This window comes from Pelecanus crispus, chromosome 1 (genome assembly GCF_030463565.1).
Source record: "Pelecanus crispus isolate bPelCri1 chromosome 1, bPelCri1.pri, whole genome shotgun sequence".
Lineage (NCBI taxonomy): Eukaryota > Metazoa > Chordata > Aves > Pelecaniformes > Pelecanidae > Pelecanus > Pelecanus crispus.
Window position 1 is genome coordinate 62133322 of NC_134643.1, and position 14469 is coordinate 62147790.

Here is a 14469-nt window from a genome sequence, read left to right on the forward strand (position 1 = left end):
CTTCGTGATGCTGCATTTTATATTTCCTTTATGCTGGAGTAAATGACCACCCAGGTACAAGCAAGACACTCGCAGTACTGTGTATTATGTCTGATAGTAAGCAGTACTGTCAACCTCCAGCAATCAGAAATCTGGAGTCAGACCCCCATTCTGCCCCCACACAACAAAGAGATTTTCTTAACTATCAGCTTTAGAAAAAACACAAACCCTTCCATTTGGAAGGGGAGAATTGCCTTTGACTTTTAAACTCTGATTGTTGAACAAGAGCTGATGTTCTCATATATTCATATGAGTCCAGGAGCTGAAGCTTTAGGAAAAAGCCAGAAATTTATTGTACGCATGCACACAAATATGAGAGGTGGTAGCTCTGTGCAAGTATCTCCTTTGCCAGATTCCCAGAACTTTAATACCTAGCCTAGACTTGGAAGAACAGTGACCTTAAATGATCATTGCTTGCCTGAAGAATTATTTCACACATACATTTCTTGAAACTAAACAGTAAACTGCACAGGTTAGTTTACTAACATACTAGGAATTACTTACAACTCAGAGTTCATTTCAGGTTGTCTAAAAACCATTGCATTGGCAAATGAGTAATCACAGCTTTAAGAGGGGCTTTTAAAGAGAATAGCAGAGTCAGCCATATAGCTATCACTTTTATTACAATATTGTTGCAGTTTGAACAATCATTAATCTGGCCTTTGTGATTTAGAAAGGATGGAGACTAATTATCCTTTTAAATGTCTAGTAACTTAACAAAAAGTTTTAAAAAAAATGTTAGCTGAGCCATGCCAGATGTTCTACCACAGAATGCTATCTATAGGATTTACCTTTCTTTTGCTCAGTATCATGTAATTGCAACAGTTTAATTTGCTGGTTTTGTGCTGACCACTGACTGAAGGCAAAAACGTTAAAATGCAAGTTTAATAGTTAACTTTTATTGCTAATGCCACAAGGAAGAAAGAGTTAATGATGCCTTAAATTGGGGAACTGAGAGCTAGTGGTAACCAATGGAACTAGTTCTCAAGATCCGCAAGGCATTTGCAGAGTTTTCTATTTACATCATAAAAGACACATAAGAAAATCAATAGAGTGTACTTTAAATATATCTCTCCAGAACAGAGGTTCCTGTTTGAAAATATTCTATATATTAATGCCACAAATCTGTATATGGAATAGTTTGATTATATGTAATACATCTTCAGCACTCCTATTTTAAAGTATAGCAATCTCCTATAGCTGAAACATGGTTGTTATTTTGTATTACTTTATGTGAATGAATGTTGCATTCCACAGTGTAATGGTTAGCAAACTAAAAAGGTGATCAGTTCATCTACATGATGAACACGGGAAATGGAGGTATTACTAATTGCCCAAATTAAGACCAGGAAATAGCCACATGTTTATATTTAATCTTAACCAGACCACTACTTGCATTGACAAATTTGGCTTGTGCTAGGCAAAAATTATTTTCACACTTGCAAAAGTGAGACTGCACCAGACTGTAAGAATAAAATCCAATTCAACCAAACAAAGTTTTTAAAACAACCTAAAAATGAAAAGCTGGAAAAAACAGAGAGGTAAAATAATCAGAAATAGCTTTCTTGTCTAAGAAGTTCTGCTATGGGAAGAACTACGTCAAGTTCTCCTGCCTGTACAGTGGGAGTAGGTCCTTCCACCATTGTTCCCAAATGACCCTGGTTTTGGCTTGAGACTTCAAACTAGCAGACCTTGGCCTTACCAGGACATAAAAAATTAGGGAGAATGAGAGAATAAAACAGACTATAATAAAATGATAAACAACATGAAAACAAAAAGGAATTGCATTTGTAATGTTTGTGTGAGTCCATTCCCTTGCATTACTGGTGGGAATCAGAAGGGATATGTAAGACCCATGCAGTTTCCAGGCCTGCCCAGATCTGCACCTAAGTCAAGTACTTAAGTCAAGTAACCTGAAGGTGGAAGCCTAGATAGCTGACAAATAGACAATTATATAAATATGGAATAAGCTTTGGGTTAATAGTTATGATAGTCACATAGAGTTACAGCCTCTGCAGCCTAAGCACAAGTCCCTCAAATCCCCATTCCTGTCAATGCCACTGGAGTTCCCTACTTTGCAATCTTTTACTTCTGGGTACAGTTCTGCATCATACTAAGTTCTGGTTATGACATCACAACCATCCCTTTGGGCTACAATGTCTACCCACAAAATCAATGTTTCCAGACTCAAACCTATACACCACCTCCAGCGTTGCCTGATACAAAGCAGCGTGTTCACCTGCCATGCCTAGGAATCATGTGTCTCTTGTCTAACTCTTCTGGAGGTAATACCATACCATGTGCCTCTTAAATATGGTATAGTCTCCAACAGCGAGAAAACCTTACGTTTTGGTGTAGGGACAAATGTTCTTAAACCTCTTTCCATCACAACTATGCACTGTGCTTCCCTGTGGCACCTTTGAAAACATGAAAAACATTTGTCAGAAAGACTTATTAGTCCTTTAGCCACTGCCAAATTCTCCAGTGTGGTAAATAATCACTTTCTGACATTCTTTCAAGAAAGTTTTGTAACTTTTCTAGTACATCACAAAAGTGATAGTTTCCACATTCTGATTTTACACCCATTTTACTGAGGAGCAACAAAGCTGGAATTCCACTGCCTGGAACGCCTTCTGAAAGTCATTCACATTTCTGCTTTTTTTTTTTCCATGAGTTAAGAAAACACTGTCTTTGGATCATACATACAGACTGTCCTGCCCACATCCAAAAGGTAATGAGTGAGCTTTACATTACAGCACAGAGGTTGGTTGCCCATTTATAGAGAACAAACAAGCAGCCAGTTTTGTGCTTATTGTTTTCTGACAATCCCGCCCACAAACTGAATAGCTTTAAGCACAGATTTTTCAGTCTGTGGGCCCACCAGAATACAACTACCTCATGAGTTGCCATAATAGGGTATGCAACTGAAAATAGGTTTCAGATATGTAATTCCTAGTCTCTAACATTGAAAGATGAGAGTTATCAACATCGTGTAAAACATTCCCAAGAGAAACTTGCACAGCTATTTAAACATATTTGGGTCTCAAATATGTTGAAAGATATCCAATTCCCATTTTACCCACTAGGAATTCCTGAACCACTAGTGGTTCAGGATTTTGAAAACCTCACTAAACCTTAAAATATCTGGCATATTTCCTTGAAGCATATAAAATTTTTCAGAGAGACTGATTGCCCTTAGAGTCATTGAAGATGCCCAAAAGTGCTATATTCATAAATAATTCTTTTGGGGCATGGCTAGAAATACGAAAAATTGGACTGATTTTTAAACCATTTAGAAATAAATTGACAGGTCTGCTCTTCTGAAGGCCTCAGCTACTAAACAGATTCTGATATGCTGAGGTCTGAGATCTCCTGTTAGGCCTTTGGACTCCAAACATCAGATCTTTTTCCGGTTAGACTGCACATCGTGTTTGCATACAGTGATAAGGCATAACTAATGCTTTAAACAGATTTCTATTTGGGAAGGCTTCTTATCTCTTGAAAGCCAGCACAGCATATTCTCAGGCTCAATTTCAGGTGACAAAGTGCAAAAGCCATCTTAGAATCATAGAATCATTTAGGTTGGGAAAGACCTTTAAGATCATCCAGTCCAACCATTAACCTAACACTACCAAGTCCACCACTAAACCAATTAAGGATAGAGTAGTAATTTTGTATTTCCTGGCTTGGTGGCTGGATTATTTTTTAATGAAAGTAAAAACTAGGATTCTTTAAGGTTGGAAAGGATCTCTAAGATAATCAGTCCAACCATCAACCCAACACCACCATGCCAACTAAACCATGTCCCAAAGTGCCATATCCACCCATTTTTTGAACACCTCCAGGGATGGTGACTCCACCACCTCTCTGGGCAACCTGTTCCAATGCTTGACTACCCTTTCCATGAAGAAATTTTTCCTAATATCCAATCTAAACCTCCCCTGACGCAGCTTGAGGCCAAGCAGATCCAGCTGCCATAAGCCTACCTACCTGTTGTAGCTGCTATGACACCATACTCTGGGGACTGATTGCTGACAGGCGAGGGGGCAGAGGGCACTTCCACTGAGGTGGCAGATTTAGCTGGGGAGAACGGCACTGGGGAGGGAGTTGGAGGAGCTGGTTCACTCAGAATAATTTCTTCTCGTAGTTCTGCTGCAGGATGAGAGAAAAATCATCAAACATAGTTAAAGGTAGAGTCAAGGAACACTGAGAAACTAAAAAAACCTAATGCAATCGGTTAAGTTCCGTAAACTGTATTTCAAGAAATGCATAGCAGGAATCACAAATCTTTGAATGAGTACTTCTACAACATTCAACATTACAACCTTCAGTGTACTTTCATAAGACCTCTTAAAGGAAAGTGCCATTTTTCCTGTTGTATACATAGGAAACTCATGCACGGACAGCTTAAGGTTTATACTCCTGTCATATACTATTACATGACTAAAATTAGGAGTCCAGTCTGAGTCAGGCACTCCTACTCCTTCTAGAGACATTGGAAAGAAACAGGAATCTCCAGGGGATTCCAGTGGCTTTTGGCCACGACCTTCTCTCTTCATTGACTAAAGAGGATGACACTCTGGATAGTTCTAGCTGCTAAAGCTATGTGGAAAGTACACAGAGATAAGCAACTTGTTTGTCAAAGAACAAGAGGCTATGACAGGGCAATGAATTAAATCCAGGTCTTTCAACACATATGTCTTCAAGATATTACCCTAATAACTGAAATGTTCTTCTTCCCAAAAATCTACAGGGTGACAAATTAAGCCACAGCTAAAATGAAGAGCGGAACTTTCCAAAGGTGACAGAGGGGTTTAACTTGCCAAAATTAATGGGAGACGCAAGGAAGGTAGATCACTGAGGATCCCTCATTACAAGGGGCTACCCTGAGCAGAGAGACTAAAGGCAATCTCTGTTCACTTCTGGTGAGTCAGTGCAGAGTGGAGCAGGACTCAGAATCTGCTTCTGTATGGGCACTTAGAACATAAGTGTACCAGAAACAATAGCTTTGGGTTTTGTCTTTGCTCGCTTCTCCCATCTCTCCCTCTTATTCAGACTGGTAAAATTCATTAATATCAGTGAATTTGTTCAGTGTTAAACCAGGGTGAGAGAGACAATCAAGACTGGGTTCACTGAAATACAACGGTGGCTTAGACAGACTAACTGAGGTAAGAGGCTCAGCACAAAAATCTCTTACTGAAACACCAAGTGTGTGCTTAGGAATGGGGTTCAGACACCAGAGTTACATCATGAACCAGGCAGGCCTCCTTCAGAATGTATTAACCAGGGATGCCCACCTCACAAATTACTTATTTCAAATCATGGTGGAACTGAAAAACACTTTGCTCCTAGATAAGCCTCACTGGGTTAGATGAGGATAAAGAAATGTCCTAACAGAAAATAGTAAATCCAGTGGAACCAAACAACAAAAGCTGACTAAAAGAACAAACTCACCTGTGCTTCCTTCTCCTTTCATGGCCCTCATTAGCTCATTAGCTCTCTCCTGACAGTGGAGTGATTCTAGCAGGTACAATACGTAGTCATCAAACATCAAGTGAATAAGGTGAAAAGACCCTGGTAATAAAGTGAACAAACAAAAAAGCCATTGACTGTCTCAATACACTCATTAAACCAATGATTGCGGTATTCAACACAAGCAGTACTGAGTAGAACTGCCTCCATATACTACTATCACTGAGGTATCTCCCTTACTCAAGGTAAGAGAGGTCGAAGCAAAACTGGGGACTAGCAAACACTGTTCACTCCTGGATTTATACAGGCTTATACAACCAACCATTGTGGCTTAGGGTGCAAGGAGGCTGCCTAGCTGAGAGCTGGGACTTGATGGAGTTTTCTTCTCCTACATTAGCACTGAACCATTTAGACAATTACACTACAGTGGAATTGTTTCCTTTTATCTAAAGGACCAGATATAAGTTTCTGTCAGAAGTAGAATCCTGAATTGGCTGCCTTAGTGACACATCCTGGTATGAATTTTCTGAACTACCTTTGTCATTGGACAAAGAAATGAGAGACTAATCAATAGGAAGGTAGAAACCATCTTCCAAATCTCCTGATTTTGCATTGCCTGGACTGGCTGAGACATCCATTAACTGCCAAACATACAGGCATGAGCAGCAATTTTGGATGTCTTAAATGGAAAGACTTGTGCCAAAGCTTTGCTCTGTCATACTTCTCCTACTACATTATCTTTTCCTAATTATCAGTTTGAATCATATCAACAGCATAACATTCAGCCTGTTTCTGTGCTTACCTCTGAAGATGCCATGGATACTATCTCTTAACTGCCATGACAGGAATGTGAAAAACTTAAGGGTTAAAGGACTAAAGGACTTAAGAGAAGAGTATGGACAAAACAAAATGCAGGGGATGGAGTCAAAAACCACTTTGAAAATTAATAGTAAAAGGAGATTATATGGACAGCTATCAAATCAAGTAAGATTTGAGTACAGATGGAGCACTTGCTAATGTTGTTAGGAGAAAGGACTGGGTGATGCTATGGACTAGAGCAATGGAAATTAATGTAACAGCATGCTGTAAGAAGTTCTGCCCTTAGAGATTTATATCATCCTCTGATTTATATACTTCCTCGGTAAAAACAGAAGTATTAATACTATTGCACAAGGCACTGGTGAAACCTCACTTAGAATATTCCATGTAACTCTCGTTACCCATATTCAAGAAATATTAGTACAAGCTGAAACTGGTATGGAGAAGATTACCAGGAGGATGCGGGGAATGGATAATAGATTTTATATAACTAAAAATGCCTGTCTGGCTTCATTTTGCAGAAAGGAAGTGAGTTGCTTCCCATAATTTATACAGAAGGATACATGTCAGGGATGGTGAAGAAATGTTTGCCCTAGAGCCACAAAAATAGAGGTGTAAGAAGAGACCATAGATGCATTTCAGGGGAAAATTAGAGAAGCAAAGCATCAGAGCTGAGACATTGTGTAGTGTCTCCCTGAAAGGAGTAACATTCTTCTGCAGGGGAAGACTGACAAGTATCAAGATGGAGTTTGATCAGTTTATGCAATAAATTCCATGACAGAGAGTACCTGTAAAAGCTCCAGACAGGATTTGATCTTACTTTTTTTTTTTTTTTTAAAGCTCCTATGTTTATTTAGACTTGCATGGAATATTTAAAACATGTTCATATAAGTCATTAAATAACTCTGGCAACTGCAAATGAAGTCAGGTTAAAATAATAGCCAGTCCAGCAGCTGGCTTAAACCAGAGAAAGATCACCAGCTGAGAGGGAAACAGAGATCAACTGCCAGACAAAAAAAAAAAAAAAAAAAAAAAAAAAAAAAAGAGCCTCATCTAGATGTGTTCCTTTCAAAATTCCATTACTACATTTTGAGGAAAAACACTTCCATGGGGAAAAGATGCAACAAGTTTCAAATTCAGTCAAATTTCGTAATGATTGGTTTCTTCACAGGAAAGTTAGGTTTATCTTGGGATACTAGCTTTTACCACAACAAAGCATAACTATGCCTACTCCAACTTCTCTACTCAAACATACTGGCAGAAGAAGTGGTTTGAAAGACCCTATATCCTTATACAATTCTAGCTGGCAATCCAGCTTTTAAAGCGACTCTGAGCACATTCTTTCTCTCTGTGACCCGGATGGTCTTTGTGTTTCATTCTCTCACTCCACGCCTGCATGGCTTCTGTCGTCACTGATACGAGCTGAGCACATACACTGGGAGGTGAACGTGCGCCTTTGTGCTCTTGGGCAAGGTGGGACAGAAAAAGCACATACATGATTGCAACACCTTTGCTACGAGGAGGAAGTCTTTGCCTGTTGGTGAACCTGAAACATTCAGTTTTTCATTTGTTTAACTTATCTGTGCAAATCAAAATGGTAACAAGCTTCCCCAGCCTTGCAAGGGTAGATAGTGGAGATCGTCACTTAACTACTGCAGAGAATTTGGGTTTAGAAATCTTTTGGGCTCGAAGTCTTGTTAAATAAAGTCCTATTCAATTTAGCAATACAATAAAGACAGAAGGCCTGGCTGATCACCTTATTACTGACCTAGCATTTCCCCAGTGGAAACCTAGGTTATCAAGAATCTCCACAAAATGCTCGCTCTTCTTCTGACTAGTTTTTCAGTGGAGAGTTTCTATTGACTTTAGTGCAGTTACTACTGATAAGTATTTCTAAGGTAATAAAAACAGGCCTAAATGCTGGCAAACTTCATGTGGTAGTATAAAGCTCAGGGTATTTAGTGTTTCCCACCAAACTCCTTGCTCAGCTTTAATTAAAAAAAAAAAAAATTTAAGGCAAGTTGCTTGTAGTTTCATAAAAGTGTTTGGAAGTGCGAACCCTAAACACTAAAATGGTAGGAAGAAAATGACAAAACCCCAAGATGTGCTATTTTTAAAAAATATCTTTGTTTTGGGGGGGTCTAATGCTCTATTTTGAAAACTTGGAGTTGGCATTAGTGAATGCAGCATTTAAAAACACTCCAGTGCCTTTGTCACTCTTTTGAATTTCTCTCTTCCTCTCCTATTATTTCTCCCACTGTGTATTTTTAAACTCTGTATAGAGTTTTTGAGCCCAGAATTTGCGTGAAAAACACTAGACAAACAAGTTGTTGGTACTGAATGAATGCAATATTTTTACATTTTCAAATGAGTCAAATGAAATGTAAGCTATAGAGTGAAACAAATATCAGGGCACACATTTCAGCTACACAGTGAATAGCTATTCAGCACGATGTACAATAATTTATTCTGTGTTTGCAAGCTACTGTTTTTCACATGAACCTCTTTGGTTCTTTCAAGTATATCTTTAAGTACTGAAACGGATCCAACGGTGGCTGGCAAACCATACACTTCTTTAGGAAGAGGTAAGAAGTCATATTGCTGTAGTTACAACAATAAATAGCATTTGGCTCTAATTTTCAGGAGTTAACAGAAATCATGGCAATGATTACCCACCTAATGTACAGTAAGTATCAGCAGCTATTAACAGATACAGCAACTATGTGTAAGTAGCAAAACAACAGTGAAATTTCCAGATCTGGAGAAAATCATGGAGCTTCTATTACTAATTTGTTACTTTATACACTGGATGCATTACCCAAACACTGCCACCAACTGTGCCTTTGATATGCATAGACCGGAAGGAGGGAGGGAGGGAGGCAGGCAGAGAGAAAAAGGGAGAGGGAGCACGACAGAGAGAGAGAGAGGAGCTTTTTTTCTGCCAGGGATTGTTTCAAACTGCCCATGCCACCATGCTTAAAAGCTTTGCAGAATCAAATCTCTGTGCTAGCACGTCCAGTGCCAGGTATTCCAACTTCCTCCAATCAGATTTCTGTATCATATATTTCAAGGATAAAAACATACTCTCCTGTATATAGTAAAGATCCCATCATTTAACCCATTATTTTACTTTAAAAAAAATTACACTGTGAGCATCTGAGGCTATATGTTGCTTGAAGTGGAAAAAATCATTAAAAATCAGTCCACTGAAACAGTTTCCAATGCAGTAAAAATGCAAAACTTTTTCTCTAAGATAAGAACAGAGGTGTATAGATGTAAATATTTAGAATAGTAAATCAGGCATTGTTTCTCTCCCCAGAACTCACTTAAATGAGTGAGAATACATTATTGTGAAAAGCTGGAAGGAACTGTGTTAAATTAAGTGCAGAAGAGTTTCTGCCACGTAGCTCTGAGCTGTTTACATTCAAGGGTTATTCTTTTGGAACTTGCTCAACTCTAACCCATGAACAATGTGTCAAATGGCCTTGCAGTGAGAGGGTAGCATCATTAATACAAATTATTACAAATTTGTGTGTGTGGCTAAATAACATTTGGGACATTTGGGGGGAAACAAGGTAGGGATAGCCCAGGCTTCTGCCTGATAGGATGAGGATATGGCTTTGGTATCATTCTCCTCTTTGAAAACCTGAAGGCTCAGCTCTCCTGCTGCCTCCACTGGAGCTGCACCTGAGCAGGGAAAACTCCGCTCTGTATAAACAAGAGTTAGAACAGGGACTGAAACAGCGCTTGTCACATCACCTCCCAGGAGAGAATGCACCTAGCAGGCTGCCGACTTCTGCAGCTCAACAGATGGTTATGTGGTTTGTACAAAGTGAACCAGTTTCAACAGAAAGGATGAAAAAACCCTCCCCCAGGACAAATCCTCTAGCCTTTTGGTTAGAAATCTTGCTGTGGTAGTGATTAACACTGATTCAAGACTGCTGAGGCAGGCAACTGTGGCCTAAGCACCAAAATATGGCAGATGCAAAAGAATTCTCTTTGAGTTTACTTTTTTTAAAAATAAAGATTTCTGAATTGATTAAAATCCCAAGGTATCTATCTCAGCTTCACACTGAGCACAGTAATTTTTTTTAAAAAACTCTTGCTTTGCTTCACAAATTGAAAAGCGGTTATTGATCCAGTTGTAATTATAACACCACACACCCATGAAATACACATCAGCTATAACCAGTACATTCTTTCCCTGACTATGGTTACATATAAACATATCAAATTCATATTCAAAGGTGTGTGTCCATGTAAGAAGGAGAATCACGCATTTTGTATGCACAGATATTCTCAGTGAATTAAAAAGACAAAAAGAGACAAAAACCTAAAAATTTAGCCAAGCAGTTAAAGTTCTCAAAAATGAGACATTCAAGACCCAAATCTATAACCGAGACAACAGGTAAGTTATTTTGGTAGATCTGATATATTATTATCTTATATTAGGTCCCAAACTCAAACCAATGAATAATTCTCAATCTTCACATTTTCTCGCTACATGGCACATTCATAAATGTTTCTGTTAATAAGTAAAAAAAAATCACAGCTGAACGGGAATAAAAATAATGTTGTAATGTGCAACTCAGTAGCAATAATGTATCCTTAGGGGCACTTTAATGTCAGCATTTCATGACTTGTAACAGTGTAACTTCAACACTGCACTAATGCAGGATGTTTCTTCATTTGTTGGGTACCGGTGTGTTTCATAAATTGGGATTATGTTTGCAGAGAAAAGTGTAGCAACCCAAAGTGCTAGAAAACAAAATTCAGCATTTATTCAACACTCATGCAAAGGGATTTTTGAACACTGGGGGAAAGTATACTATCAAGCAGTATCAGCTACTTTTATGCCCACAACAAAAGAAAAGCTGCAGTGACTCAAGGAGAAAATGAGTCCTAGAGGAGGTGGAAAATGTATGTGACCAGGATACTGGTGCTGAAAAAACAAGCTAGCAGATGGAAAATGTGATCATCTTGGGGATGCTCACTATCCTGATGGTGACTCAGTAATACCTGTTTGGAAAAGTCTTTACAATGGGAAGCCAATGAAAGTAGTTTCAGATTAAAATATAAATACAGATTACATTGTGCCTATCTCTGATGGTATCTGAATTTATGCTATTCGATGGTTCTAAAAGCGTAAAGGACATCAAAGCTCAGCTGGCAGAAAACCTTGCAGTTATTCAATGCAGTGCTTTCACAAATTCATTCTTAAACGTCTACTGACATATTCTGACAAATGTGCATTTATGAAAACCACCCCTCATGCAAAATCTGGTCCCAAGTGACTGTGAATATTCACACTCATGACACAGCGGTCCATTTTCAATCATTCCTGCTTTTAACTGATTTTAATCTGAACTGTTTGTATCCCAGGATTCAAGACAAAGCCCTTTTTGAAACTGTAGAAAAACAACATGCTTTTTTTTCATTCAAAAAGTAAAGTCTATTTTTCCACCCTGACTGAATTCTCATAGAATGGAAGAGAATCTGTCCAGGGTATAAAAATATATTCATCTTGCAAGACTAGTTTAAAATGCTATGTCCTTTGAAAGCAGAGCTGGCAAAGTGGTTCACTGGAGACCTTTTCATCCACTTCAGTGCAAAGTCATCTCTCTCAGAATGACATGTGGTCAGAGTGGTTTGGGTAACCAGGCTCACTTTGCACTGAAGGGCGTTAGGGAATGCTCCTGTAATCAGCTCCTCTAGCTGACCTGTGACTGATAACTGCAGCTACTGGCTAACAACAACTGGAAGGAATTAGTAATGTTTTCAGCTCCCCTGGCTAGATCCTGAAGTGAGACATCTGTCTGAGCATTATTTCCAAATGTCAGTAGCCCCAACTCATTTTTTAATAGAGCCCTGGACATGTGAAAACTGGTTATGGCTTCACTTAAACTGTACATTACAAGCCAGGATACAGATTTTTTTGACAGTGGCATGCAATTATTACAACAAAATGAAAGTACCAAAGCTGGGTGCACTGTGCAAAGTCATGTCCCGAATCACTCGAGTGCCAAAACACGACCACATCAAGAGGAACTGCTGAGCTACTTTCTTCAAAGAGCCTTGTCTCTTGACAGCTACCTGCAAGAAAGCAGATATATCTGACATGGAGAAACTTTTATTTCTACCACCTGATACAGCTGAATGATGCACATATCTGTCTTCTCTTTTTATACTGAAAAACTACTTACCATTATCTTCACAATAAAATATACACTACAAATTAAAAAACCCCAACAAAACAAACAAACAAAAAACCCCAAAAAGCAAAAAACCAAACCTTATACAGAATGCCACCTTGTAACTATATACAACCTTCAGAAAGAGGAAATCATGAAGTATTATTTAACACCAAGGCTGAATTTTCTTTATAAATTATGAAAGGACTGCCAAAAAATTGGTCTGATCTTCATCTTAGCCTAATTACTTACATATTCATTCTTGCTTCCTAGTCAAGGAAACAATTTATAATCAGGAATGCTTGATCTACACTGAAAATTTGTATTAATATTTCAATTAAAGTTTACTACTGAATAGAAAATTTTTTGTTCCTTCATGTTTTTATTTCTGTGAATTCACATTTTACTAGCAAAAATATGTTCCAGAAAGCACACTTTAGGCATCAACTCTTCAAAAAGGTACTTACTATAGCCATATGTGAGTTAAAGAATTAGGTTCATCCAATTAGCTAATAAAATTCATGTCAAGTTCTTTATAAAAATTAACAGTTATGGTCTGAATTTCAAATTGCATTCCACTGACTAAAAGAAAAGTTCCCCAAAACTATGAAAATATTTCCAGTAACCTGGGGAAGTATCTGTTGTTTTCTGTATGGATCTTTTGCAGCAGAGAGAGAGGCAGCATTTTTATTTTTTTCCTACTTCTTAGCTCTAACAACTGGAATGAAGAGTTGAAATTCTAATAGAACATTCTAATACAAAGTATAGTTAGTGACAGAAGTTAAAATAGTCAGCTATATAGTTTCATACTCTATGTAAAATTATGGTGATGCCTGATCACTTTTGAAAATATTTTTTAAAGATTTGTTAGCAGGTTTCTGCATGCGCTTAAATTAAAATAAAATACAAGTCCTTGGTATCGCAAGTCAGCTCAAAAGGCAAGATGTGTCCTTGACTGAATGGTAATGTAGACTTTCATCCTTACATTTGAATGTATATAAATGAATTAGCTAGCTTAAATATCCCTCTCATTAAAATATTAAAAGGCCAGACTAGATTATGCTTTTTATTTGCACTATGTGGTTAGGATGACTCTGAACTCATCTCTCCATACCCCTGAAATATTGATTTGTTTGGAAAACTCAACCCTGTTCCATTCTTGAATATCATCTTTTGGGACAGACTAAAAAAGAGCAGAAAAAAGCAGAATCCTGAATGTGAGCAGTTCTCATACTGAGCATGAAAACTGGTGAGATTTTGCTCACTGCTGCTTTAATCCTGCTTATTACCAATGCCTGGCTTTTTTTTTTTTTTTTTTTTTCTCCTTTCTATTTTTGCTAAAAATCTATGACCTAACTAGAGCTCATAATGCACATCAGTGACTCAGGTCCTTACTCCTGCTTACCAACCTTTACAACACATCTGTCCACCATGGAATCCAGCCACTCGATGTATGACTCAATGGGGGACTGCTCCTCCAGAAGGTGATCAAACTCCTGATATACTGGCAGACAAAGAAAAAATAGCCCACCTCAGTACTTGGATTCCATTTCAAACAAAAGAGAAACAAATCACAAAAATCTGCCAATAACATCACAAGTTTGCTGTGGTTTTTATAATAGATTGCTTAGCTATAACAATTATATCTCTCTTGGTGCTGACCCAACAAGTTTGCTTGGTCTCTTATCTTGTTTCTACTGCAAGTTTGTGGTGTTCTCTACGAAGAGTGCGAAGCTAGGCCTTGACCCTGGTGATGAAAAAAGGTCATGCATGAAATTGATTTAGAAATGCATAAAGAATCTTCTAAGCACCAAGTGGATGAGTATTGTTGATAGGGTTCTCATCTGTATAATGCCTTAGTTGCAAAAACATGATTTAACTGCTGCAAATCATCTATTTGCAATGCCAGACACACACACAAAGAATTTCCATAAACTTCTGCTTCTTC

At 38.1% G+C, this 14469-nt stretch overlaps 1 protein-coding gene across 1 annotated transcript in view; it reads right to left on the reverse strand.

Annotated features, from left to right (window-relative positions):
- RFX4 (regulatory factor X4) overlaps positions 1-14469 on the reverse strand; it is a 98755-nt gene that overhangs the window by 20474 nt on the left and 63812 nt on the right. Inside the window, exons 12-15 of the mRNA XM_075705850.1 lie at positions 13931-14025; positions 12306-12423; positions 5494-5613; positions 4030-4191 (exon numbers count right to left, since the gene is read on the reverse strand). Of these exons, the coding sequence (XP_075561965.1) occupies positions 4030-4191; positions 5494-5613; positions 12306-12423; positions 13931-14025 (495 nt within the window). The remainder of the gene's footprint in view (positions 1-4029; positions 4192-5493; positions 5614-12305; positions 12424-13930; positions 14026-14469) is intronic.